Source organism: Desarmillaria tabescens (genome assembly GCF_030435595.1).
Source record: "Desarmillaria tabescens strain CCBAS 213 chromosome Unknown EV420scaffold_21, whole genome shotgun sequence".
Lineage (NCBI taxonomy): Eukaryota > Fungi > Basidiomycota > Agaricomycetes > Agaricales > Physalacriaceae > Desarmillaria > Desarmillaria tabescens.
The window spans coordinates 138518-162415 of record NW_026848320.1 but is presented as its reverse complement, the minus strand read 5'-3'; the positions used below and the strand labels follow the sequence as shown (position 1 = coordinate 162415).

General features: G+C 48.9%; 8 protein-coding genes across 8 annotated transcripts; 4 read left to right on the top strand and 4 right to left on the bottom strand.

The window, feature by feature from the left end:
* Positions 1-937: 937 nt before the first annotated feature.
* EV420DRAFT_1643794 (Sodium/hydrogen exchanger family-domain-containing protein) lies at positions 938-3698 on the bottom strand (the record flags this gene model as incomplete). The annotated part of the gene is made up of 9 exons (XM_060477556.1): positions 938-1579; positions 1640-2211; positions 2267-2755; positions 2809-3103; positions 3153-3343; positions 3397-3445; positions 3493-3525; positions 3574-3630; positions 3684-3698. The coding sequence occupies 9 exons, from the start codon at positions 3696-3698 to the stop codon at positions 938-940; spliced, it is 2343 nt and encodes a 780-aa protein (XP_060329772.1).
* A 2115-nt stretch (positions 3699-5813) lies between these two features.
* EV420DRAFT_1271407 (acyl-CoA N-acyltransferase) lies at positions 5814-6416 on the top strand (the record flags this gene model as incomplete). The annotated part of the gene is made up of 2 exons (XM_060467638.1): positions 5814-6238; positions 6296-6416. The coding sequence occupies 2 exons, from the start codon at positions 5814-5816 to the stop codon at positions 6414-6416; spliced, it is 546 nt and encodes a 181-aa protein (XP_060329771.1).
* A 643-nt stretch (positions 6417-7059) lies between these two features.
* On the bottom strand, positions 7060-8479 carry EV420DRAFT_1480531 (uncharacterized protein; the record flags this gene model as incomplete). Its single annotated transcript, XM_060469678.1, has 6 exons — positions 7060-7339; positions 7580-7712; positions 7734-7863; positions 7950-8089; positions 8175-8187; positions 8225-8479. 6 exons carry the CDS (start codon positions 8477-8479, stop codon positions 7060-7062), a joined length of 951 nt encoding a protein of 316 aa, XP_060329770.1.
* Positions 8480-9143: 664 nt separating this feature from the next.
* EV420DRAFT_1548363 (FAD/NAD(P)-binding domain-containing protein) lies at positions 9144-11775 on the top strand. The gene is made up of 10 exons (XM_060473389.1): positions 9144-9338; positions 9393-9523; positions 9574-9580; positions 9632-9973; positions 10039-10107; positions 10165-10238; positions 10287-10557; positions 10608-10711; positions 10763-10767; positions 10822-11775. The coding sequence occupies exons 1-10, from the start codon at positions 9288-9290 to the stop codon at positions 11307-11309; spliced, it is 1542 nt and encodes a 513-aa protein (XP_060329769.1). The 5' UTR covers positions 9144-9287; the 3' UTR covers positions 11310-11775.
* EV420DRAFT_1621046 (Osmotin thaumatin-like protein) lies at positions 11641-12375 on the bottom strand (the record flags this gene model as incomplete). Its single annotated transcript, XM_060475646.1, has 4 exons — positions 11641-11924; positions 11984-12056; positions 12112-12205; positions 12281-12375. 4 exons carry the CDS (start codon positions 12373-12375, stop codon positions 11641-11643), a joined length of 546 nt encoding a protein of 181 aa, XP_060329768.1.
* Positions 12376-14697: 2322 nt separating this feature from the next.
* On the top strand, positions 14698-16776 carry EV420DRAFT_1271623 (uncharacterized protein; the record flags this gene model as incomplete). The annotated part of the gene is made up of 8 exons (XM_060467647.1): positions 14698-14748; positions 14803-14952; positions 15044-15385; positions 15442-15510; positions 15570-15647; positions 15709-15984; positions 16041-16167; positions 16256-16776. The coding sequence occupies 8 exons, from the start codon at positions 14698-14700 to the stop codon at positions 16774-16776; spliced, it is 1614 nt and encodes a 537-aa protein (XP_060329767.1).
* An 84-nt stretch (positions 16777-16860) lies between these two features.
* EV420DRAFT_495744 (uncharacterized protein) lies at positions 16861-18744 on the bottom strand. The gene is made up of 13 exons (XM_060482368.1): positions 18502-18744; positions 18367-18443; positions 18279-18317; positions 18190-18230; positions 17988-18139; positions 17880-17935; positions 17771-17826; positions 17637-17712; positions 17569-17577; positions 17492-17502; positions 17186-17433; positions 16982-17137; positions 16861-16934 (listed from the first exon to the last, which is right to left on the bottom strand). Exons 1-12 carry the CDS (start codon positions 18533-18535, stop codon positions 16992-16994), a joined length of 945 nt encoding a protein of 314 aa, XP_060329766.1. The 5' UTR covers positions 18536-18744; the 3' UTR covers positions 16861-16934; positions 16982-16991.
* Positions 18745-18978: 234 nt separating this feature from the next.
* EV420DRAFT_1621044 (glycoside hydrolase family 35 protein) lies at positions 18979-23469 on the top strand (the record flags this gene model as incomplete). The annotated part of the gene is given in 24 exon segments (XM_060475645.1): positions 18979-19022; positions 19193-19397; positions 19638-19812; positions 19932-20062; positions 20115-20219; positions 20239-20254; positions 20304-20377; positions 20400-20506; positions 20562-20591; positions 20647-20650; positions 20705-20734; positions 20785-21006; positions 21102-21255; positions 21360-21868; positions 21891-21937; positions 21999-22084; positions 22135-22189; positions 22246-22348; positions 22402-22432; positions 22483-22588; positions 22645-22935; positions 22989-23042; positions 23100-23241; positions 23344-23469. The coding sequence occupies 24 exon segments, from the start codon at positions 18979-18981 to the stop codon at positions 23467-23469; spliced, it is 2847 nt and encodes a 948-aa protein (XP_060329765.1).
* Positions 23470-23898: the final 429 nt, after the last annotated feature.

Genomic DNA, 23898 nt, shown 5'->3' with positions numbered 1-23898 from the left:
ATCTCACTCCGAACTCTGTATATCATCAAATTTTGCATATGAACAGTTCTAATAGCTACTTTTCTGTTCCTTTTGCACTTTTCTGCCATGTGTTTACTTTCCGCCCTCACGTAGAACACGATGAGGCGCGAATACCCAAAAATCGGCATCACCTCTTGCTCGAGTATTTGTCTGTCTCCATGTTCTGCAGCTGAGCATGGCTGATAGAATCAGCAGAATGGGCCATCATCCTCGAACCACTCATTCGCAACCACATTGGCCTTGCGAACACGATGCGGATGAGGAGCCCCAATCATACAATACCTGTGACAGGAACCTCCTACTATTTGATGACATGGCCTGCAGATATAAAGCCCTACCTAGAAGATATCTGCCATCTCCAAAGCACTCAAATTTCCCCAATAGTCTGCGTTCGGCCTCAGTGCATTGAATCTTGGACGGTCACTTTGATACTGAACGTAATCCATGAGCAATGGCGAACGCCTGTCAACAGTGGTGTCTTGCAGCATCTTAGCTCCCACCCATTGGAGTCTAATATTATGATCCACAGAGGATCACCTTCACAGGAATGCTTTGGCTCTCCTGCACCAGCGATTCAGATTCATCGGCCTGGAACGGCATACCAAGTCTCAGGGCAGGACGAACGTGGGCAAGGGTTTGAGTTTTATCCCCAGGTACGTGTATGACAATCAAAGTCAAGCGCAACCTGACCAATGTCGAATCAATTACGCTTGTATTCCGATCACCAAAGGGCGAAGGAACATGGAATCAACTCGTAGAAATTAGCCTATCATTCCCATTGACCTCGCCACCTTGTACCCCAACCTAAGTATGTAATATAGAGTACGAACAGACATTGCATCATAGCGAATACAGTTACACCTTGTAAGGCTACATAAGTAAGAGGTATCTAAATTGTCCTCGTGATATCTAGGAATCATACACCCGCATTTCCACTACTACTCGGTCGCGGCAGGTCCCCAAACGTGACCTTGTTCCGCGTCGAATCAGCCTCTTCATTCATCCTCGGTGTGCTAGCCCCACTTCCACCACTATGACGCTGTTGCTCCTCATCTACGAAACGGATGGACCGCGACGGGGACGCTTCCCTCGACGAATCCATCGCCTTCACGCTGTTGACCCTCAGATGTTGCGGACTCGCTAAGGACTCCCTCCCTCGGCCTTCCTGCGCCATGAAGTGCCCCGCCAGACCTCGTCGTATCGAGGCTCGTCTCCTCTTCGTTCCAGACTTGACTGGAGCCTTCACTCGTGGAGATTTTGACCGTTTACGCCGGTCCATAGCAGATGTCGAGGCCTCACCCTCAGCGTCACTATGTTCCGATGCCCATCCCTCCTCCTCTTCCTCTCCATCTTTTCGTGGAGGACTAGGAGACAGCCTTCGCGTAGCCTTGGCAACTTCATGCTCGATGGTGTGAACAACCTTAGGAGGTCCCTCTGCCAGCCGCTCGAGCAAAGCCCTGACTTCATGACGGACGGAGTCATGGTGGCCCGTAGTGCGGATAATGTGAGATTCTTCTCCTTCCTCGTGACCAGCATTCTTGATAACCTCGACTTCAACCTATAGAAAAACAAGCGTTTAGTCACCTCTCGATGAGTCATTCATAATGATGAGTCTTACCTCCTCGCCGGGACCAGCACGCCGTTCAATGATCCTGTATGGTCCTTCTTGCCACTCGGAAAGAGTCTCCCGGCCATCAGGAGGCTCCTCGCCTTCCGGCATATGCAAGGAGCCCTCTTTCTTCTCCTTCTCTTCGGCATTTTGAACGGCGTCATTCTCCCTCTCGACCTCATGCTCATGCCCCACTTCCTTCTGTGACAACGTTGCAGGCGCGCTGCCACTGCTAGGTGAGCTCTCCACATCTGTCTTCTCCTCGGGCGACATTTCCCCCCGTTCCATTTCATCGACATGATCGCGATTGACAACGATATCCTCCCGTCTATCCACCATCCGTGCTTGGTTCGTCCAATCGGGCATCGAGGCGTGTCGGGACCATGTCCGTGATACGGAATGCACGCGTCGACCGAGAGAAAAGGACGGAATCGAGAGACCGTGGATAGTGATAGAGCACAGAACCATGAATGCGACAATCGGCTGAATGGTGTCGACAAGCAGCTCATTTTGATGGCTAGGGTTGTCGCCTAGATTATTGTGCAAGACTTCCGCCGCAAGCGTCGATATGAATACGGCACCTGATAAACCATCGTCAACGGCAAGAAAAAAAAGAGGAAAAAGGAGAACGAATACCAATTCCAATGGGCCCAAAGTGTCCACTAAAGACAGCCTCGCGGAACGTCTTAATATCCGGAATCCACTTGTACAGCGCGATCATGACCGGTAACCTTCTGAGAAGGAGGACGAGAATGGCAATGACGATCAAGCGCCACACGCTGAGGGTGAGTTCTTCATTAGAGAAATCCTTAAACGGCATCCATGCGCCTACAAAGACAAACGCGGCAATGTTAAAGAGCAAGTCGATGACGGAACTAAAAACAGACTCCTCCGTCTGTCGGTTGAAGAAGCCATCCCACGCGAACGCGGTGCCGCAGGCAAATGCTGACAAGAGGTCATCTGAGCCGAGAAGAGTGGTCACCCCAGTGGCGAACATGGCGAGTGAGACATACTGGGCAACATAGGAATGTCGATCTATCAGATCGTGTCGTTCGCAAAATTTCATTAGGTGCCTGAAGCCGAAGCCGAGGCAGGAACCAATGACTACGCCAAGGACGACCTGATCTGCTTTAGTGTAAGAAGTCGAGAAGGTGACCTGAAGAATGGAAATGACGTACAGAGCCATAGGAGAAGGAACCAATCTTTGATAGCTTTACCAGTGCTGGGGGCGTCAATGACGAGATAGAGGGCGATGTAGAGAAAGGGGAAGGCAGCACCGTCATTGCAACCACTTTCTGCTGCCAAGAGATGTCGGATATGAGCGGGAACGTGCTTATCGGCATATTTCCCACCGACGACAGCGGCTGCGAGAATGGGGTCTGTTGGCGTGAGACAGGCGGCTATGGCAAGAGAAGACAGAAAATTGAGGCCTGGAATTAGGGCGTAAATGAGACCGGCGGAGACGAACCAACCCTAGATAGAGTCTTGTTAGACAAAGAAAATAAGATAAAAGTGAACGTACCCATGTCATCACGGGTGCTAAAAGGAAGAATAGACTTTTCCAGTGGCGTCGCATGTATGCTTTGGGCAACTCCACCCCTATGGCAAAGACACCTATTGCGAGGACAACCCTAGTAAATTCCAGAGTAACCGTATTCGTCGAATCTTCGCTTCCCCAGGATCTGGGGTCGAATATTCCGGCGCCATATGGACCTGCCCCACAGCTTGAGCCACCCGCCTACAGCAGAAAATCAAGCTGAACACACCGATAATGACACCGAACAAAAAGGCCCAACATGCTTCTCCAATATACAGCTGCCGTAGACGTTAGTAACGAAACAAAGTAGAGACGTGATACACACCCTTTCACGGAGAAACAAAGAAAACATGCCAAACTACAGCACGGTTTAGAGTCGGTCTGCAGCCACTGCACGGTCACTCACCAGCACAATGAACCCACCGAGACATGAATAAATGACATGTGGTATCGTCACTTCAAACTAGACCGGATGATAAGCCTCGACAACAAAGAGGAGGACAAAGAGGGACCCACAGGGTAAAAGCCCATGACGTAGAACCGCGTGCACCACTCCGGAGGCTGGGTGGGGCTGGGTGGGAACTAAAGGCGGAATTGGCTCAACCTGGACGATGGCGAGCAATGACTAAAGGCGTGAGCTCGTTGTCGAAGACGACGACGAGAATGTTGATGGCGGCAGGACGGAAAAGTGGGCTCCGGCTGCGTTTTGCAAATTTGGAACTGACGTCGATCGAAGCTCTTCTTGGCACTTGGTAACGGGCCGAGTTCCAAGGCGACCAACACGACTAGGCAAAAGTTAGAAAAAAGTCTTGTGGATGTGGGGTTTTTGTTGGGGGCTGTCAACGGACCTCGGTGTATTAGTATTCACCCTGGAGTGTCTGCCGTAATCCTCAGTGAGCGGTGGTATCGGCACGGTGTTCACTTTTTCATTAAAAAGTCCTTCATTCATCATTAACTTTTTTTACTTACGCACTCTGTATCTACCGTTCAACCGCGTGTGAACAACCTTTTGCAGCCTGTTTTCCCACCATTCCCCCTGGGGCGCCGCTTTACCTATACACTAAGTGGGGGTTGGGTTGTTCTCCGATAACAGCTGATCCTTCCTTATCATTGCCATCAATGAGGTTCGTCTTGGCCCGGTCGCCATTAAGTGCCGTCGCGGTACCGATACCACTACATCTTGGCATCTGAACAAAGACCCATAAACAAAAAGGGGGAAAATAACCCAGCAAGGTCCGTTCTAAAAATCTTTTCCACAAGTTGCCGCAGGTGCGCCTGTAGATCGCGCTTTTCGAGTGAAAACACGCCTCTCACGAGTACGCGCGCCTGGTGTTCTTGGCATTTCAAACGTGTTTTAGAGTCGCAGTCTTCCGTAAAATGACTTGGCACGCGAATGCGGTGCATACAATTTGTCAAGCAAGAGGCAAAAGTAGAGGAGCAATACCTCCAACTATAGTACTCCAACGATGTGAAACAGCTTCTTTCACCAGAGCCGAAATGAACACGAGGTGTCGCCAAAATTAAGAGAAGTTAAATCCAGCCATCTGTGCAACAACAAAAAAAGATACCGGCTGGATTTATCGATGACCTGAGCAGCTGCCTTTGCTCCGTGAATGAGGGTTTTTTTGAGACCTCAGCGGAGTGTGGCGTAGTACGCACAAGGGGGACGGCACAAATTTGGTTACGAAGGCGGGTAAAGTACTAAGGCACTAGCGCGAAAAAGGCTCCTTAGGTCGGATCCGACCTCAGAAAATGAGATCTAAAGCCGTAATTCACCGGGGTCATGATCTGTTACGAGATTAAAGCGTGCTTTTGGTAAGCCGTAGCTCTGCGGCTGGCGTCAATGCGCAGTCAGACACGAAAGGGCTTCATGAATAAGCTGTAAAGGGACGATAGGCACGAGTTGTTGCGTCCGCCGAGAATCTTGTCAGGGAACCTAATTCTACTTGCATGTATGAATTCATCGCCCAGCGCTTTCCCCAGGTTAGAGGGACGAAAGCGTAAAAAAAACTGACAACGCCAAGCTATCGTTAGCTTCGGGCGTCTAGGAATCCTAGCGGAATGCGGAATTCCATGATTTGTTGGTAATTGGGGTCCAAAGAGTGCGGTGGTTGTAGACGGGTTACTCATACCCTCGTAGTGTGGGAAAGACGGAGCTGCATAGAATAACCAAAGGTCACTCTAAAACCGGAAGCCCAGGTATTCAGCGCTTCGCTTCCTAATAGCCGACCAGGACGAATACCTTTTTGCTGTCAGAAACAAAATGGAAACGAAGTCAGCTACATCGACAAAGATGCAAGAGACACTGCTCACCCTTGCGTTCCGGTCATTTAGTAAGTTACATATCGGCTGTTTCAATGATGCTACATTGCATGCTATAGCTCGAAGCCATTCCGGTATTCCAGCACAGCAGTCTTTGTAACCTTCCATTACTGCGGACAATCTTGTGCGAGTCATTGAACTCAGCAGCAGTAGAGCACAGTTCAATAGTACCATGCACAGTCCCTGGTATGGTAGAGTCGAGTCATAAAGATCACGACTAGCCCTGAACCATTGATGGGTTTCCATTTCGGGGAACTAACCTCAAGACCCCCAGTCATAAGAACTTGAAAGGCATCCCAGCATGCGCAGCATCAACCCCACGCGATGTTCACGACTAAACGCCTCTATCTACGCGCCTTCAGAGACTCCGATTTAGCGTCTCTCCTCAATCTCTGGAATGACCCACTCGTTCAACCAATGGTTACGAACGAATACGTCGTTCCGCGCGGAAGCAGATTTACCGAATACCTCCGTAAAGCGGCAGATTCAGAGAAGAATGTCCTGTGGCTCATGGTCGAGGCACGGGATTCGGGCGAATTCGTGGGACAGACATCGTTGACGGTGGGAAATCCTAAGAATCGCGATGGTACTTTCGGTATCATGTTTTTGCCCAAGTTTTGGGGTCAAGGATATGGGACTGAGGTTACAAGGTTTGTCGTGGATTATTCGTTTAGAGAATTGGGGTTGCACAGAGTTTCTTTGTCGGTGTTTGAGAGGAATAGGAACGCTATCGATTTGTATAAGAGGGTGTAAGTATTTTTGTCAATTGGAGTCTAAGTTCAGGACTAACCAAAATTAATACGCAGGGGATTCCTTGAGGAAGGTCGAAAGAGAAAGGTCAATTGGGTTCAGGGAGGATGGGAGGATATTTTCTTGATGGCGATATTGGATGAGGAATGGGAGGCTCAAGGCGTGACAAGAATCTAGATTGACGAAGTTCAATCCACAGATCATGAAAGATGCACATGATTTGATTATTTGGACCAGGACCTCAGGGTACATAAAACCCCGAGATGAAGATCGTAAGAGCATACATAATGAAAGACTGAACGTGCTTCCGGAGAAAAGAACACGAGCAGAACTTCCAATGGGCCCAAGGCCGAGAGCGACCCGAGGCTTGCAGCAGGCAAACATGCCGATGCATCGGATAGATTCCAAGATGGTCATGGAATGTGTGATGCCGCTTAGTAGGGGACTGAACGGGAGAAGGCTCTTCCTTTGGCAGGTACTTCTTCAATGTTTGGGTAGGAATACCGATGGTTCCGTACGGCTTGCGTTATGACACGAGGATCCGGTGTAGCTCAACAGTCTTGGGTTGTAGTGGAGTTTAACGCCTCTGGCAGTGATAAGGCGTCCGTCTTGGTGGCCATTCTGGTCAGTCATATCTCCTGATCAATAAGAACACGTGCGGAAACTTGAAAGATTCTACAGTCGACTCACCTGGCGCTAGAAAAATCTACCGCGGCTATCGTCTGCTCTTCGAAGTTCGTATCCCGGTGGGAATAATGGTTTCATGTTCAGAGGAGGCGAAGCGACAGCTAAAAGGGCAAGGTTGCAGCTGAGATCGATCTTAGATGTAATATCCGATGTCGTCCACTTCGTTCCTCACGCAGGGTGACGCTTCTTTCCCTGATGGTATCGATTTGTTCCTGTCTGAATCGGCGACCTGATACCTTGCTCCATCCATGCGCGGAGATAGGTCGCCAGACTCGATACGCCTATACTCTTTGACATCGAATGCAGAGGCAGCAATTACGCCGTTTCCAGGAATTGGGTACTTGTTGGTTTCCCCGTCTTCCAGATAACGTCGGTGTAAACACAGACATCCCCGTAGAGAATCGTCCAAGATCCTGCGACGCAACTTCAGTGAGGCTCACGAGTAATGCGGTGGTGGCTCACTGTTTCATGGATGACACCAAACGCCGAACAAGCTAGAGTTGCGTTACGACAACATTTGCTCGTCATCGTGGAACCAAGCCGCCCTAGTTAATAAGCCATCCCGCGTTCACCGCCCGAGATATTGTTCTTTCACACCAGATACGACTGGCAGGGAGTACGTAGGTCCTCATGACCGAATCCGATGACATGACCTTCTAAGCGACCCGTAGTCAGCCATAACACGACTGCCGGTGACGACGCTAAAGTTAGGTGCACGCGTTGAAGGAAAATATAGATCCTGAACCCTGGGGTCATAGTTATCATTAGCCACGCCGCCTCTTTCCACTATGCGACAACACAACACACCGAGTGGGTCGGTCGGGGACGAGGTTCCGATCCGATCCGTCGTGTCACTGAATCCGAAGCAAACGATGACCAGCGCCGATTGGAGACACTGCTCTCCAAGTCTTGCCGAGGTCGATAGGGGAGGACATCGCTGATATCGTAGCATGCGAAGCTACACGCTCGGATTAGGTGACTGGAGAGATACGGGTCACCCGTAGGATACGTAACACTACGCACACGATCTGGAAGGAGTCGCGCTGGGGAATTGATCGTACCAAAAGGGAGCTTTCGCTTTATAGAGAGCGGGAGCATCAATGGAATGTGCATGTTGTCGAGGGCTCTTTGTCCTTCAATCCAAGACGGGCCTTGATTAAGGTCTAGACGGCATATTGCCAGGTGAAATAGTCACTGGCGAAGTGTATAGATCAGCATATATGCGCATATATATGGACAGAAACGCACCAGGATAACATATCTATCAATTATCGCGTGAAATGTCGTTTATTTCGTACAGAAACACCATTCCGAACTAATATCCTGATACATTCCATCTTTGGCCAAGCTCGAAGGGCTCCCGGATTGATACCGTCTTCGAGAACTCCTTGACCATTCTCGGTAAAGCAGAGCCCTACCCTATGCCTCCCGGACGAGCCATTATCTTGACGTGAAGCCTTAAAAGCGATGGAAGGGTAGGAAAGAGTCCGGATACCCGAAGACGGCGGCTGAGATAGTGGAGGTAGAGAAGGAAGGGCAGAAAGACGTGCCATTGGGACATGGAGCGCTATTTATATCTAGCACTGGCAACTGCCCGGACGAAAGCGTGACCTGCCAAACGCGTCGAGTCTGGGCGTTCTTCGAGCACGTGTCCGTCCCCAACGAAAGAGATCTGGGTTTGAGGAGTTGAATACCAATATATGCAGGGAAACATCTGTAATCTAGGGAGGACATGTCAGTGATGTATCATACGGTTAGATGAGAATGGGATGGCAGACTTTATTATTTCACGACTATTCTAACCGATGGCATCCCATGGTCCATGGTTAGGCAATGCATTTGAATGCATGGTCTAAATACGAAATCATACTCACGTAGTCTGTCAAAAATCGTCCGTTGGGGAGGGAGATAAACAAAGAGAAAGACATACACTTCAGTAGTTAAAAACAGCACATAGTATTTCCTCGATAGCCTTTCAAGACTGGCATCGCCTGAGATATCGGATGAAGGTTGGAAAAGAAGCTCTTGGTGGCTGTGTCCATAAGGTAAGCGCTTCGGTCCGGGTGGCCGAACTGCAAGCGATCATTAATCGTGCTCGTCGTGCCAATGCCGCGCTGATAAAGCCAAAAATGTTGAATTTTTGCAGCAATGTTTCTCACGACGCATGCTTATGCGTTGCACCTTTCATTCTGCGTAATGGAGGGGCGCGGCAACGGTGGGTGCCATTAACGTGAGTACATAACAGCAACAAATACAATAATTCCCCGACAATTTGATATTTCTTCCGCCTGCACTTCTACCTTTACCATTTGCTTTCCTTGTGCTGCCAGACTTTACTGCGGCCTTACGGATAGATTCGCTATGAAGGTCGCCGTCATAGGCTCCGGCGTCGCTGGTCTTGCGGCCACCTGGGTAACGAAGTTCCTACTTCGGAAACTCCTGTTGGCTTACTCTAACTGCGTGCAGGCATTGAATGAGTACAGCGACCACGAGGTTCATTTATACGAAGCAGACAAACGCCCTGGAGGCCACGCAAACACAGTCCCGTTCAGCTACGAAGGCAAGGATGGATCGAGACGGACGGTGAAGGTCGATACGTGCGTCACTTTCAATTCTCATTTGGACGTCATCTTACGCGTCTTTCCAGTGGATTTGTACACGTCTTCAACCTTTTCTTGTGAAAAGACACTGATAATTCGAAAAAGATCGTTCTCAACCCGTCTACGTACCCCAACTTTCTGCGATTCCTCAAGCTGCATCCTTCGGTGGAAATCCTTCCGACGGAGATGACATTCAGTGTGACTCGGGACAGCGGGAAGTTTGAATGGGCCGGAAATAACCTTGCCACGCTGTTTTGCCAGCCTTGGCGAGTCCTGGACCGGAATATGTGGCGAATGATATACGACATACTACGATTCAATGTCAATGCAAGACGGCTTGTGTCAATGTGGAATAAGCAGAACGCTGAGGCATGGGAGGACTATTCTATTGGAGAATACCTAGAGTGGGAGTCGTACTCTGATGCCTTTCGCGACAACTACTTGATCGTGAGCCTCCTTACTTGCGCCCTGGGAGAACGGCCTGGACGATTGACCGATGGAATTTCACGTAGCCCATGACCGCTGCTATATGGAGTACGCCACCGGATAAATGTGCTCTTGATTTTCCCGCTCGAACTTTGGTATGTGACTTCCTGCTACTCTCACATTATGTTCGACGCGCTTATGTCCTTCAATAGATCCAATTTATGCATAACCATCACCTCCTTCAGCTCACGGGAAAGCCGTCCTGGCTAACCTTCAAAGATGGAAGGTGAGCACATCCCGCTTTAGTTCTTTCCACCATCTAAAACCCTTTCAGCCACGCCTATGTAAACGCTATTCTGTCAAAGCTTCCCTCGTCACAATTACATCTCTCTTCGGAAGTCAAATCAATTAGCACAGAATCCGGAATTATATTAACGACTGAAGATGGCAGAAAGGATTCATATGATCGCGTCGTCATGGCCTGTCACTCTGATGCTGTGCTTTCGATTCTCAAAGCTGGGCGTAGTATCCAGGCGAAGGAAGAAGAGATCTTAGGGATGTTCAAATGGAACAAGAACGAAGCTATCCTGCATTCAGATCCTAAAGTACGTCATGTCGGACCTTGCCATCAATCCGTTCACTCACGTCCCTCCAGCTAATGCCTAGGAGTAACATTGCCTGGTCCTGCTGGAACTATTTAACGTACTCTACCGTTGACCGGCATGGAGAACGAAAAGCCAACGTTGACCAAGTGTCCCTGTAAGCTGATCGTCTAGTATGCGGTATTTAGTCACTAATAATGTCCTTCAGAACGTGTACGCGTGCCTCATAAGTACCTGGCATTCCACCGCTCACCAAAAACTTTACAGACGGCATGAATGCCCTTCAGCATATATCCAAGAAAAATGTTGGTCCGGTCCTTGTAACGCTCAATCCGCCATTTGAGCCTAACCCCACCACTGTCCGCGGACGATGGAAATACGACCATCCAATTCTCGATGGAGATGCCATCCGCGCGCAGACTCTGATGTCATCCATCCAAGGGACTCGGGGTATAACGTATGCCGGCGCCTATTTGAACTTCGGCTTCCATGAAGACGGGTTCACGTCCGGGCTCGTCGCAGTCCGAGATATGGGTGTACAGCTGCCATTTGAGCTGGAGTTTGTGGACGGGAGCGTCTGGGATACCTCTGTGAAAAAGGTTAGACCGAAGGATTGGACTGTGGAGTGGACGGCACAGTTCTTTCGCTTTTTGCAGGGTTATGGGATTAGATATGTTGTTGGGAGGCTACTGGGGCTGGTCCTTGGTTATTGGCTGTGGTTGCTCGGCCTTTTCGGCATCCAGTTCGATTTCTGAGTTCTTAGCATTGCCTCTTATCTTCCTTTTCTTTCTTCGGACTGCTCTCAATGTTTTATATTCAGGATTAAAATTGATCGCACTGCATAGCTTTTTGTACGGTAATTGCTTAGGGACGTTGATGATTTGATAGAATCACTTGATATATTGTTATTGATGGATATCATCATAAACTAACTATGCTTTCGGAAGCAAAGGAAGACAAGGGTATTCGGACTAGATGGTCCATATGTTGCCATGCCTGTTTCTTCCATCGCAACTCCTGTCAGTGGGACAGCGTGAGTTCACGACGATGAAGAAACCGAAAAACGAGAATGCTTACCGTTACAAATTAAGGGCAGAAAGTGTGGGTGTACGTCTGACCGAGAGCAGAGTTACGGTCAGCAGCATAATCCGTGGCGTAGGAGTACGCCTGATTATCGGGGCATGAACTCGTAGTGCACGTCACGGTAGTTCCATCCGAGCTGGACAACCTCGTATTAATGTTGATGGCCGAATCGACGCGACTCAAATCCCAGGAGGTTCTCTCCCCGCCGTATTGTGCTCCAAAGTTTGCGTATCCATACTCTGAGAGGATCACACCGGAGGTAATACCAGCGTCGGTGCATACCAAGCCTGGGGGAGTCAACATTTAGTCCAAAAAGAACTCAGAAGGTAAACAGCGATGAGCTTACCGCCGTTGCATCCACCAGTAGCACAGTTTGCGCCGTTAGAGTTGCAGCCTGTACGTCCCCAAGCACGAATACCCTGACGCGCCAGCGGTTAGTGGCGCCGAGTGATAATATGATTGTGGTAAACGTACGAGTTGGTGATCGTCGACACCAAAGCTAGCGGATGCCCCTGGCGCCAAAGTCGTCCCGAAAGAAACAGAGGTGTCGGGGAACACCGTTCGGGGCCTTCCCAACAGCGGGCCAGACGGCTGTACAAGATCCTGTTAGTAGTTGTTCGGGATCGTCCTTGACATGGCTTACTGTAACCAGCAGTTGTTTCTGAAGGTGATCGTGAAGGCGGAAGCCGACGAGATCAGTGCAACGAGGAGGCCAAACGAGAGAGCGACGTTCTTCATACTGAGGAATGAGGATGTACAGCAAGTAGTACTGCTCAGCAAAGAATTGCAAATCGTCTAATAAATACCCTAGCCTATGAAACGTTCACACGACCTGCAAAATCAACGGGGTTTCAGAAATAACCGGCATCAACGACGAGCTTGAAATTTTACCATTGAATTAGCATCTATACTAGGTATCCACATAAATTCCTAGTCTGGAACTCGCACCTTCTCGGGGTGCGATCAGGATCTTAAATTGTTGGATACCAAATTGATTTCGGGAGCGCGAGAAGGCTGGGGCCGCCATCCGTGATCGTGACTCTTCAGGAACAGGGCCTTAGTGGCGTCGTCGTAACCTTGAGGGTGGCGGCGTTGTGCAAGGTAACAAGTATGAATACGCCAGAAAGCCTTCTGAAGCTTCAGCTACAGCCCTCACATGAAGGGAACCCAAACCCGTGAGGATGCTATTGCCGCTACGGTCATGCCTACTTCCTTTGATGTCGGACTGAACGATTGTTTGAGCTAAATAAAAGGGTGGCGCCAGCCTTCTCGGGAGACCTCAAGTAAGATATCATGATCCCGTGAACTAGAAGCAAGAGCATGCTTCCGTGTTTGAATGTACTCTTGTCGTTTAGATGCCGCCGCCGCCGCTCAGAGCGTCAAACCGTTTACCAAGTTCATTGACTAGTCTAGAGCCAAACTGAGAGACAAGATGGGAAAAATGGTACGATACCCCATTCGTCCTCTGCGCGGCATGTGGATGAGGATCTATGCGTTAGATATTGAAGTTCACATTGTCAATGAGTGACGGCGCTGATCATTATGCTATCGTGGCACTCACCTCTCCAGTTGATGCTCATTGAACCGTCTTGATATCATTCTTTCATCAGATTGTACGTATTCGTTGCTTATGCCCAAATGGCTATGGCTAAGATTGGAATAGAGATTACTGCAAGTCATAGCGGCATGAATCATTGCAACATCGCCAACTTGAACTTCGCTGCCATATAAATGTGTGATGGACGAGCACAGAAAATCATCGAGGGCTACACTTGAAGACATATTTTTTGGCACAGGAAAACCAGAGAGAACAAAAACAAATAGAAGATGATGTTTCAGGTTGAAAGATAGACTCGGGACCAACTCGGGACGAGCAAAACTGGAGATCAGTGTTAAGAGAAGCAAAAAAGAATTCCAGAGAAGTCTTTAGGTGTAATTTTCAGCCGCTTTTCGGAGTCTCTTGAGAGTGTCCGAGAGTTAGTAAGAGCAAGGTGAGAGGCAACAGGGATTTCGGCCGGACCTTCAAAATGTCCGGCATCTTCCGTCGTGCTCTTCGCTTTTAACCCTAGAGTGGGGCGCTTTCGTTTCCTTCTGAAACACACATGCAGCTGAAGCTTCGAACAATTCACTTCTCAGAATTCTAGCTCGATATCGAAAGCGCCGAGGTGTACGGTCCCTGCGAGCCGGGGTGGTTGAACTTGCGTTTTGAACTCACTTCGGGGTCAACAAACTGATGCATCACTGTGCCACGTTCATGGATTTTTCATCTACTTTTTTTGGACAGTTATCTGGCAGCCCCACTCCGACACTTCGCTTGATTCGCTAGTAGCATAGTATGCCTTGGCTCGTACTATAGATATTTACCAAAGTGGTGCTAGCATGATTGCTGCCGAAGCCCGGAGTTTAATGATGGATCAAATCACAGCGTCGGAAGATTATCCGTCGGTCTGTACTGCCCGTTCGCGAACAGGTGATCCGAGCGCACTTCGATGTAATGACATACCTTTATACTGTGCGTACTCGCTCCTGATGATTTTTACCCTGTTTACTTACAATAAAATGCTGAAAGTTTGATACACCTGATACACCTCAGGTCATGAACCAACCCTGATTGTCCATAACGCTTAACCTTAGGATCACCCTATTCTGGAATCTGTTGACTCGGAGCCGAGGCGACGTTTGCTGTCCTCAGTCTCCTCAGGAGCACGAGAAAATAGTGGCGGCCGCTCGCTGTATGTGATATAATAATTGCAGTAACATATGTAGCTCATCGACCATCCTTCTAGCTCAGTTTCACGTTTGTTCTCGATTTTTGTTCGGCAAATCTTACGGATGCACGGATCTCAGGTTTGAGGTTAGGAATAGTAGGTGACTTGGACGAGACTGTACTGCGGGTAACGGCCGCCGTGTGATAGCTCCACGTACCCGTAAACTCAAAACTTACAGTCGGAGTCTTTCACTGCCTTGACTCATAAGCTAAAAGTCAGTGCTGTCCATCCCTAATGGACCTTTCATTTCAAGCCGGCGCTTTTCGCCCTACGAGTACCCTCACCTTGCAACATGAAAGTTGCGGTTATTGGTTCTGGTGCAGCTGGTCTTAGCGCGACCTGGGTAGGGTTTTCGGTTCTTTTTTCATGGTTTCCTGCTTTAACAGTGGTGGACTAGGCGTTGAATGAATACAGTGATCATGAGGTGCACCTGTACGAATCTGATGATCGTGCAGGAGGGCATGCCAACGCTGTACCGTTCATCAGTAAAGACCAGGACGGATGCGAGCAAGTAGCCTACGTGGACACGTACGCATGCTTTCTCTTTGTTTGCCGAAGTTGGCTGATACTCTACTAGTGCCTTTGTACGTGCCTTGTACAACGAACACCAAGAAATCATTTTAAACATTGGATGATAGATTGTTTTTAACCCATACACGTACCCCAACTTTCTGCGGTTCCTCAAATTATACCCCAGTATCGATCTCCTTCCAACACAGATGTCATTCAGCATATCACGAGACAACGGCGCGTTCGAATGGGCCAGTGACAGCCTCGCGACGCTGTTCTGTCAACCGTGGCGGATCTTCGACATGACCCTCTGGCGCATGCTATACGATATTTTCAGATTTAATGCGTCCGCTAGGCGCCTCGTAAGCAGATGGAAAAAGACGAACATAGACGACTGTGACGACTGTTCCATCGGCGAATACCTGGAGCGAGGGGCGTACTCTGATACGTTCCGTGACAATTACTTGATCGTATGAGGTTTTCGCTCTCACAGTGGCTATCACTGACCTTTTCTTTTGTTTCGTAGCCCATGACAGCAGCTATCTGGAGTACTCCCCCCAGCACATGTGTTTTGGATTTCCCAGCGCGGACCCTAGTAAGTTAATTTGTCTAAACAGCTTCCGAAGCCCCAAACCCACGTTCGTCCCTCCCCAGATCCAGTTTATGCATAATCATTTTCTTCTTCAATTAACAGGGAAGCCATCATGGTTGATTTTCAAAGATGGAAGGCAAGTTTTAGCCTGGGCTTGGTTCCGTTGCTAGTTCTTTCTGATCGGAAGCTTAATTTAGCCAGGCGTATATCAAAATGATCCTCTCTAAGCTTGCTTCCTCGCGGTTACGTCTCTGCACCCCTGTGAAGTCGGTCAAGAATGCTTCTTCCGGCGGGCATGTAGTACTGACTACAGCGGATGGTCGAGAAGAAGTTTATGACCATGTTATTATAGCTTGTCATTCCGATACAGCACTGTCGATTCTCAAGGAAGGCGGTGATATTCGACCCGAAGAGGAGAAGATACTAGGTATGTTCAAGTGGAACAAGAACGAGTCTGTTCTACATTCCGACACCAGGGTAAGCGTCTTACGGTCTAACTTACGTTACGCATGGCATAACTCTTTAACGAACAGCTGCTTCCGAAGAATCGTCTGGCAAAGTCATGCTGGAACTACTTAACGTTCTCAGCTACGACGCCCGATGGTCAAACGAAGGCGAACAGCGATCAAGTCTCAGTGTGCGCTTTATATTTCTCGCGATGTTACCAAGTAACTGATTTCTTATTAGCACATGTACGCTTCCTGTCTCTTCCTTACTTCCCTGACACCGACTATCCCAATTTCCACAGTCGACATGAATACCTTGCAACACATTCCTGAGAAGAAACACGGGCCTGTGCTAGTTTCCATCAACCCTCCGTTTGAGCCTGAGCTTAGCACTGTTCAAGGAAGATGGACGTTCGATCATCCGGTCCTAGATGGGAATGCTATTCGCGCTCAGCGAATGCTCAGGACGATCCAAGGAACCCGTGGGATCACCTACGCTGGTGGATACCACAATTTCGGGTTCCATGAGGATGCTTTCACGTCGGGATTATTGGCTGCCACGACATACAGTGGTCTGGACGCGAAGTTGCCGTTCGAGCTGGAGTTCGCGGAAGGGAGTCCCTGGGATGATGCGTCTAGGCAAAGGTCGGCCAAACGCGATCTGTGCGCTGAATGGCTGGCAATGATTTTCGATGTCGTCCAAGCTGGCGGAGTAAAGTTCATTATTGGGACCGCCAGCTTGCTCCTCATGGCACATGCAGGGATTAGCAAGGGTCAACTCCCAGTGTCGAAATTGAAATTGATAAACAGTTTGTGGGGCTAGATAAATAGTAGATACAGTCCTGTACAGCGAAAGCGTGATGTTAGATGTAGATAGATACATGAGTCCGTGCGTCGTTAGAAAAATATAATGTAACATGAACACATCTATAACAAAGATTGAGAAATGTCCGACCACTCCTGTAAAAATGTAGGGGGAATCTATGCGATTTTAGGACTCGTTGGTGGCAAGTAGGAGAAGCACGTACCGGTGTAAGATTAGTACATGAGGATAGGGAAGAAGTACAATATGCAAATGTAGTGAATGGCTTTGCGGAGGACGTCGAACACGCCGAGTGCCCCACTGGATTCAGACTCCGAAGAAGTTGCAGTACCGGCACTTAAGAATATATCTGTCTGGGCACCTACACGAGCGTCAGTCAGCTGCCCACAACAATAACGAGACAACAAACCATTCTGCCAGCCTAATTTCGTACTATAAGCAGGACTCTTTGGACTGCCCGCGCTATCGTAACCGCTGACTTCAATATTGTTGCCATCGAGTTGGTGCCAAAATATCATTTGCTTGGCGCCTGATACGCAACTGGACGATCTGCCTTCGCACCACACTGGAGGTTTCGCCGTTGCTAGAGCGGCATTACCTGTTCTACCGGTAACTTTACATTTAAAGCCTTGCATATACATGTTGGGTGTTCCGCAACTATGAAGATAATGATCAGTTCGTGGGCATCGCATAAAAGTTTTGACGGTTAACGTACCCATTGGGTACCTGAATGGGAAGTAGAGAGGCGTTCCTGAGTCATTCTGTGAAGGAAGAGCGACAGACGGCACCTACCCATCCCCACTTGTAGAGATGGATCAGTCAGATTGTGCGATGTATAATAGAAATGGGTAGGGACTTACAGCACATATGCAACCGCCGGGTGGACATGCTGGAAGGTTTGGTACCTTATAAGTGGCCACTCGTTTCCAAGGAGTACTGAAAGAATATTTAATTTTGAGGAAGAATAACTGGGCACCAAGAAAATTGCGCGTACTGTTGCAAGACTGTGAATACGACAAGATTCTCTGGCGTAACATCCGCAATGTCTGACTGTGGAACGTCAGACGTCAGTCTTGAAGCATCGCGGAAAAGGGGTCACTGACGTTATAGGATATAGCAAAGGCCGTTCCTGCAGCCATTGATTCGTTCTGCGTGTGAACTGGAACGCGCCGATGAGGATAGCGGATGCCGTATGCCGAGAAAAAACTTACTGTTGGGTTGTGAAATGCATTCCGTCCGTTGCCGGTAGAACTCTGGGTGAGCTTGTCCGTCTCCAAAGTCATTTATGCCGGCACCGTTGTAGGATAAGGTGGTGAAGGCGCGGTTCACAGCCAGTTCGACGGTGAATTGGCCATTGGCGGGTCTAAGTATCGTTGAGTATAATTAAAAAGAGGGCGATAATCGGTGGCGTACAGTTCTAGAAAGTCGCCTTCGTCTGGGGGGAATTCGTCGCACTAGAGAAGACTTGGTCAACAGCTTTCTGTGATAAGAGATAAGCGCACCCCATTATAGTGATGAAACCACCATTGGTCTTTCGTTAACTGGAAAAGGCGGTGAGTATCAATAATCCACTAGAAGTCCGCTGCTCACTTGATACAAGGGTTGGACGGCGTCAGCGGTGTTCTGGTTATTGACACCTGGCACGGTACCATTTAAACAGTACATTCCTGCAGGCGACGCGTTCATATTCAGAGAATATATTTTTGGTGTCGGCGAGTCACACACCTTTATGCCACGCCGCTACATGTGCGCCCACCATACGTCCGAGAGGCGAGCCAAAGGAAAGCGTAGAGAATCATGTCGTGAGAGGAAGAGATAAAGTAGAAAAGGCGGGATAAGAACAAGATTATATAAAGTCAAGAAGATTGTCTAGAGTCATGAAAAGGCAGTGAATTGTCTCTGTGCCAAGGATCATGGCAAGATGGAGCGCTCATCGTTCCTCCTTTATATTGGAGTGAACCGGCAGGAGTGACCCACATCGGATCTAACCGATCTTATCTGGCTTTGTTTGGCTGTGTTAGGAACCCGTCTCATCAGCCTTCTCTCCTTCTCTGCCATGACGTTCGTACGCGACGTACCACTACCTCCTGCCCTACCATCATGAAGGGCACCCGGCAGAGGTACTCCCAATACTCGTAGGACACCAGCGGACCTCTTTCTTTTCGTATTCATTGTCGTAGTCGTCATTTTCGGCGCCCAGCGATGTCTTCTTTCGCCAAGCAGAGTCACGGCACCCCAGGCTACCTGTAGCAGTCCGGCCTTTCTCAAGGATGTCACCCACGACATTGAGGCGCAGAAATGGAAGACAGAACAGGTCGCATATGATAAGCACAGTCTATTGCTGAGAGGGCAAAGAGTGTTCCTTCAGTGCGCCGCTTTCTTTCACCTTTGTTCGTTTCTTGACGCGTCAACATAGCTCCGGTGAATTCCATACGTTTCGGCTCCCTGTACCTTCTCTCTGGCCAGACATCATGCAAAAGTTCAAGGCAGCAGGCTTGAATGCCGTCAGCCTGTACACCCATATGGGGATCATCAATCCATCCCGAGATGTATTGGACTTTGATGACTGGCGCGCGTTAAAGCCATTTTACGAGGCAGCACTCGAGGCAGGGCTCTGGGTTGTACTTCGTCCTGGTACGTTGCTGGATATATACGTATCGTTTGACTAATATGCCTCAAGGACCTGTGCGTAATCCTCTTAACGTTCACGCGTCATTCGTTTTCGAAATGTAAACCGGGAGATGTCTTCGTCGTGTCCCATTTCTGGCACTATGAACGGTGGGGGCATCTTCCGGTCTACTTTTCGGGGCCGAGGGATTTGTGGCTCCCAACAGATGCCTTAATGCTCACAACCGACATAGTACATCAACGCTGAAACGACGGCAGGCGGAATAGCTCATTGGGCCACGTCAGGAAGTAGTCTGGAGTGCTGCGAACTAATGCGACCGAATTGGAAAGATGCATGGACCGGATATATCAAAGGTATTATTGAAGAATCAGCCCCATACCAGATCACTCAAGGTGGACCTATAATCGGTCAGTACTTCATTTACGATTGACGCCACTTGTTCTGCCTCTTAATGACTGTTTGTAGCTATACAGCTTGGTAAGCCAGGTAACGATATATAGAATCTCTCCTGCTAATACCCTTATAGATAATGAATATGAGCAATGGCTCGGCGGTGAATATTTTGAGGACCTCAAAGCGGTGTATCATAATTCACCCATTGTCGTACCTCTGACATACAACGATCCTGGACCACGTTCGAATTTTATAAATGGCACTGTACGTACACGCCAGCTATGTGTACTCTCTGCAAGTAACGTCCTTCTCCCAGGGTGCTGTGGACCTTTATGGATTGGACGGGTATCCACAGAGGTTTGATTGTTCGAATCCCTTAGTCTGGAACCCAGTTCCTCAAACTTATCACGATTATCCACATGTCAGTCAATCCGTCTCAGCCATGGTATATTCCCGGTATGTCTTCCTGTTTCTGAAGGCTGTCCTCTTCGCTCAAGAAGCACAGAGTTTCAAGCAGGGTCCTACGATGCGTGGGGTCCTTCTGCGCCCGGTAATTGCTTTTGTCCCTGTACCGATGTTGTGAAGTTTAGCCCCAGGATAGGATACTGGTCCGTGTGCTGTCCTTACCGGGCCGGATTTCATGTCGGTCTTCAATCGCCAACTGTGGGCTAGCAACGCAAAATTGATCAACTATTACATGCTATATGGGTATGCTGCCTCTTCCGTTCGACTTATAGATTTGAGCCTGACATGATCTTCGTAGTGGCACATCATGGGGAGCCATCCCATTCCCGTGAGTAGTGGTCTTCTTCCTCGGAGCGATTATCATTCTGATCAATTTCTCACAGTGGGGTATTTCTGTCAGCTCTCATGTCGACTCCATCATAACATATGTTTTGATCCAAGGTCTATACTTCATATGACTATGGTTCGGCTGTAGGCGTCCCTAGAAATGCGAAGATCTTCTTTCGCTAATTAGTTTTCAGATCAGTGAGGACCGAACACTGACATCCAAATACGACGAGCTGAAGCTACAGAGCTTCTTCATAAGGAGCTCGCCAAGCTTCTACAAGACTGATCGCGTGGCTGATACATCTACCGGCCTTGACATATCCACGTCTCCAGATGTGTTTATAACGTTGCTAGTCAACCCTGATACAAAAGCGGGTTTCTACATCGCTAGGCACAATGACTCTTCTTCGACGTTCGTTTACCCTTTCCAGGCCTTGGCATTAATTGATCCTTTTGCAGCGCCAATACCAACTTCAAACTGACGGTGGCGACCGTTGAAGGAGAACTGCAGATACCCCAAGTCGCATCCGCAATAACACTTGGAGGACGTCAATCAAAGGTCATCGTCACTGATTACACTTTCGGCTCATCAAAAGTTCAATATTCCACGGCGCAAATATTCTTTGCCGGTGTTATTGATGACCGCGACGTTCTATTCCTATACGGTGACTCATCCCAGGGACATGAAGCGGCCATCTATCTTTACCGGGATTCCCCAATCCGCTGCACCTGAGGTCACCATTCGTGTCCAGTGAATCGAGGTCCAAAGGAGCTACCATCCTTTCCTTCCTTCCTGGAATCGAAGGGCTGGTGACCCTGTATGATTCTGACACGCAGCTTGTGCTCTTCGGTGATACAGAGACGGCAGCGACTTTTTGGTCTCCAGTCATCGCAGGCGACGAAGCCGATCCTCTGAGGAACTTTTGGGGTCTTGGCACCAACACGTCCATTCTCGTTGGAGGTCCGTATCTGGTCCGCTCGGCGAGTATAACGGGAACAGAGTTGACTTTGAGAGGCGATCTCAGTGAAGGCGCAAGATTGACAGTCATCGCGCCTAGGAACATCCGGTGTATCAGCTGGAACGGGGAGCTTATTTCTGGTGATGCCATTGCTGCAGCGGGCTTGACGTCCGTCGGCGGATTTGTCGGGCGCCTGGAGCTCGGGACATCTTTTAATGGTATTAAAGTGCCGGAACTGAAGGGCTGGAAGTATAAAGATAGCTTACCCGAGATTGGACGACATTTCGATGATGGGGACATGGGCTGTGGCGAACCATACGTCAACCAATATCCCTCTCAAGCCGTACTATGGTGATGGTAGGGTGCTGTATGGTTGTGATTATGGATTGTATGTTGCTTTTCCTCCTCCCTCCCGAAACTCTTTGGTCTGACATCTCGCCTTGGTATAGTTGTGAGAATATTGTCTTGTGGAGAGGCCATTTTATTGCAAGCAGTGCAGAAAAGAGCGTGAATCTGTCGATCAATGGAGGAGAAGGTTGATCATTTCTTGGTGATAGATGATTACCGCTGACGAAGCATTGATAGCCTTTGCCGCGAGTGTCTGGCTCAATGATGTGTTCTTGAATACATCCTACGGGAAGTGCGTGATTCTGCCTTTCATTTTCCTTGGTCCCGCTCAAGTTTCGGTTCCCCCAGTTCGACGAACAATCTCAACATCTTGGAAGAGACGGACGATGTCTTTGTGTTTCCTGAAGGGTCACTTATTCCTGGTCAAGATAACGTTATTACGATTGTTCAGGTCGGCGCTTCCACTCGTTTCTCGGTTTCGTCACTCACGTCGATGCTACACAGGACAATATGGGCTTGAATGAGACCGAGGGTTGTAAGCTGCTTTCCCGTTTGATTCTATAATCTACTGACGTCCATCGTTAGCCAACCCCGACAGTTCGAAAGGACCACGTGGCATCCGGGGCTTTCAGCTGAACAACGGCACTTTTTCAGACTGGAAAGTTCAGGGAAAAATTGGAGGATATACCAAGTACGCTCTATTGCCTTCGCTGCTATATCTGTCTAACGAGTAGTTTCCTTCTGCAGCTTCCCCGATAAAGTCCGTGGAATTTTCAATGAGGGAGGCCTTTTCGGAGAACGGGTGGGGTGGCACCTTCCCGGGTTTGACACGTCGTCGTGGGAGTTCAGGGCTCTTTCCAGTGGCCTGCCAGACTCGGCAGCCGGAGTTGGGTTCTTTGTGACGACGTTTGAGCTGGATATGCCGGCAGGCTATGACGTGCCTATCTCGTTTGTATTCGACGAGCCTCTTGGCCAACCGTATCGGGTGTATCTATTTGTGAATGGATGGATGATGGGAAAGAGAGTCGGCAATCTTGGGTACGTGTATCTATCTAGAACGCTAATTCTTTTTTGATTAAAATTGTTTGTAGGCCGCAGAGTAAGTTCCCTGTACAGGAAGGGATACTGGATTACCATGGAGAAAAGTAAGCTGTTTTGCCTGATGATAAGTAAGGACTGCTCATAAGGACCCTTTTCTCCAGTACGGTTGCTGTTGTTCTTTGGGCGATGGAAGAGGGTGTTTCCGTTATGCCGTTTCTTCGGCTTGCCATTGACGGAGTGTTTGAGGGCGCTGTCGGTCATATAGCGATAAACAATCCTTCTTGGTCTCCCCAGGGGAGATATGTACGTTGCAACACGATTGAATAATACTATGCTGGATGGAAACGATGCTTTTGACTGAGGGGGAAATGGGCGTGACTGAAGTATGATTATCAAAACTCTCAGGTGGAAGACACGAGGCATTCCCCGCCTCAAAAGCGACGGATAGCACATCCATGGCAATGTGCCTCGCATTTCTGCAAGCATTCACGGAAGTGTGTGGATATTTGGTGCTCCTCGCCTGCACCCTGACATCGGGCCTACTCATCTGGTATGCTACAAGTTTTATGTCGTTGAAATGGATATCTCCTTCATCGAGCTACCTGCTTAACCGTTCTCTTTGCCTCCTCTAACTTGGCATCAGTCTCAGCAGTACATCGTACTTTGTGAGGGATTATAAAGTACGTCGCGCGACGATAGGGAAATAGTAGGGCTACGAGACGGCAATGTTAAGCCGTTACACCTTTCCATTTAAATCCGTTAAACACAATAAGCTGGCCGGACACGGACGGAGCGGTACCGCAGCCATCGCTGCCTTGACCGACCTCTCCGCTATCCTACGTCCTAGATCCTCAGTGACTCCATCGCCGTGCAACGAGAGTCAATAGAAACAGGACCGTGCGGCAACTGACTCTCAATAGAGATCCGGACGGCCGGCTAGTAGGAAGATGTCGACACCCC

Coding starts and splice junctions, on each gene's coding strand:
- EV420DRAFT_1548363 (XM_060473389.1), top strand. CDS start 9,288: ATGAAGGTCGCCGTCATAGGCTCCGGCGTCGCTGGTCTTGCGGCCACC. Junction 9,339..9,392: donor CTGGTCTTGCGGCCACCTGG/GTAACGAAGTTC, acceptor AACTGCGTGCAG/GCATTGAATGAGTACAGCGA. Junction 10,239..10,286: donor CTAACCTTCAAAGATGGAAG/GTGAGCACATCC, acceptor AAACCCTTTCAG/CCACGCCTATGTAAACGCTA.
- EV420DRAFT_495744 (XM_060482368.1), bottom strand. CDS start 18,535: ATGGTGGGCGCACATGTAGCGGCGTGGCATAAAG. Junction 18,140..18,189: donor GAAGGCGACTTTCTAGAACT/GTACGCCACCGA, acceptor AACGATACTTAG/ACCCGCCAATGGCCAATTCA. Junction 17,827..17,879: donor CCTTTGCTATATCCTATAAC/GTCAGTGACCCC, acceptor GACGTTCCACAG/TCAGACATTGCGGATGTTAC.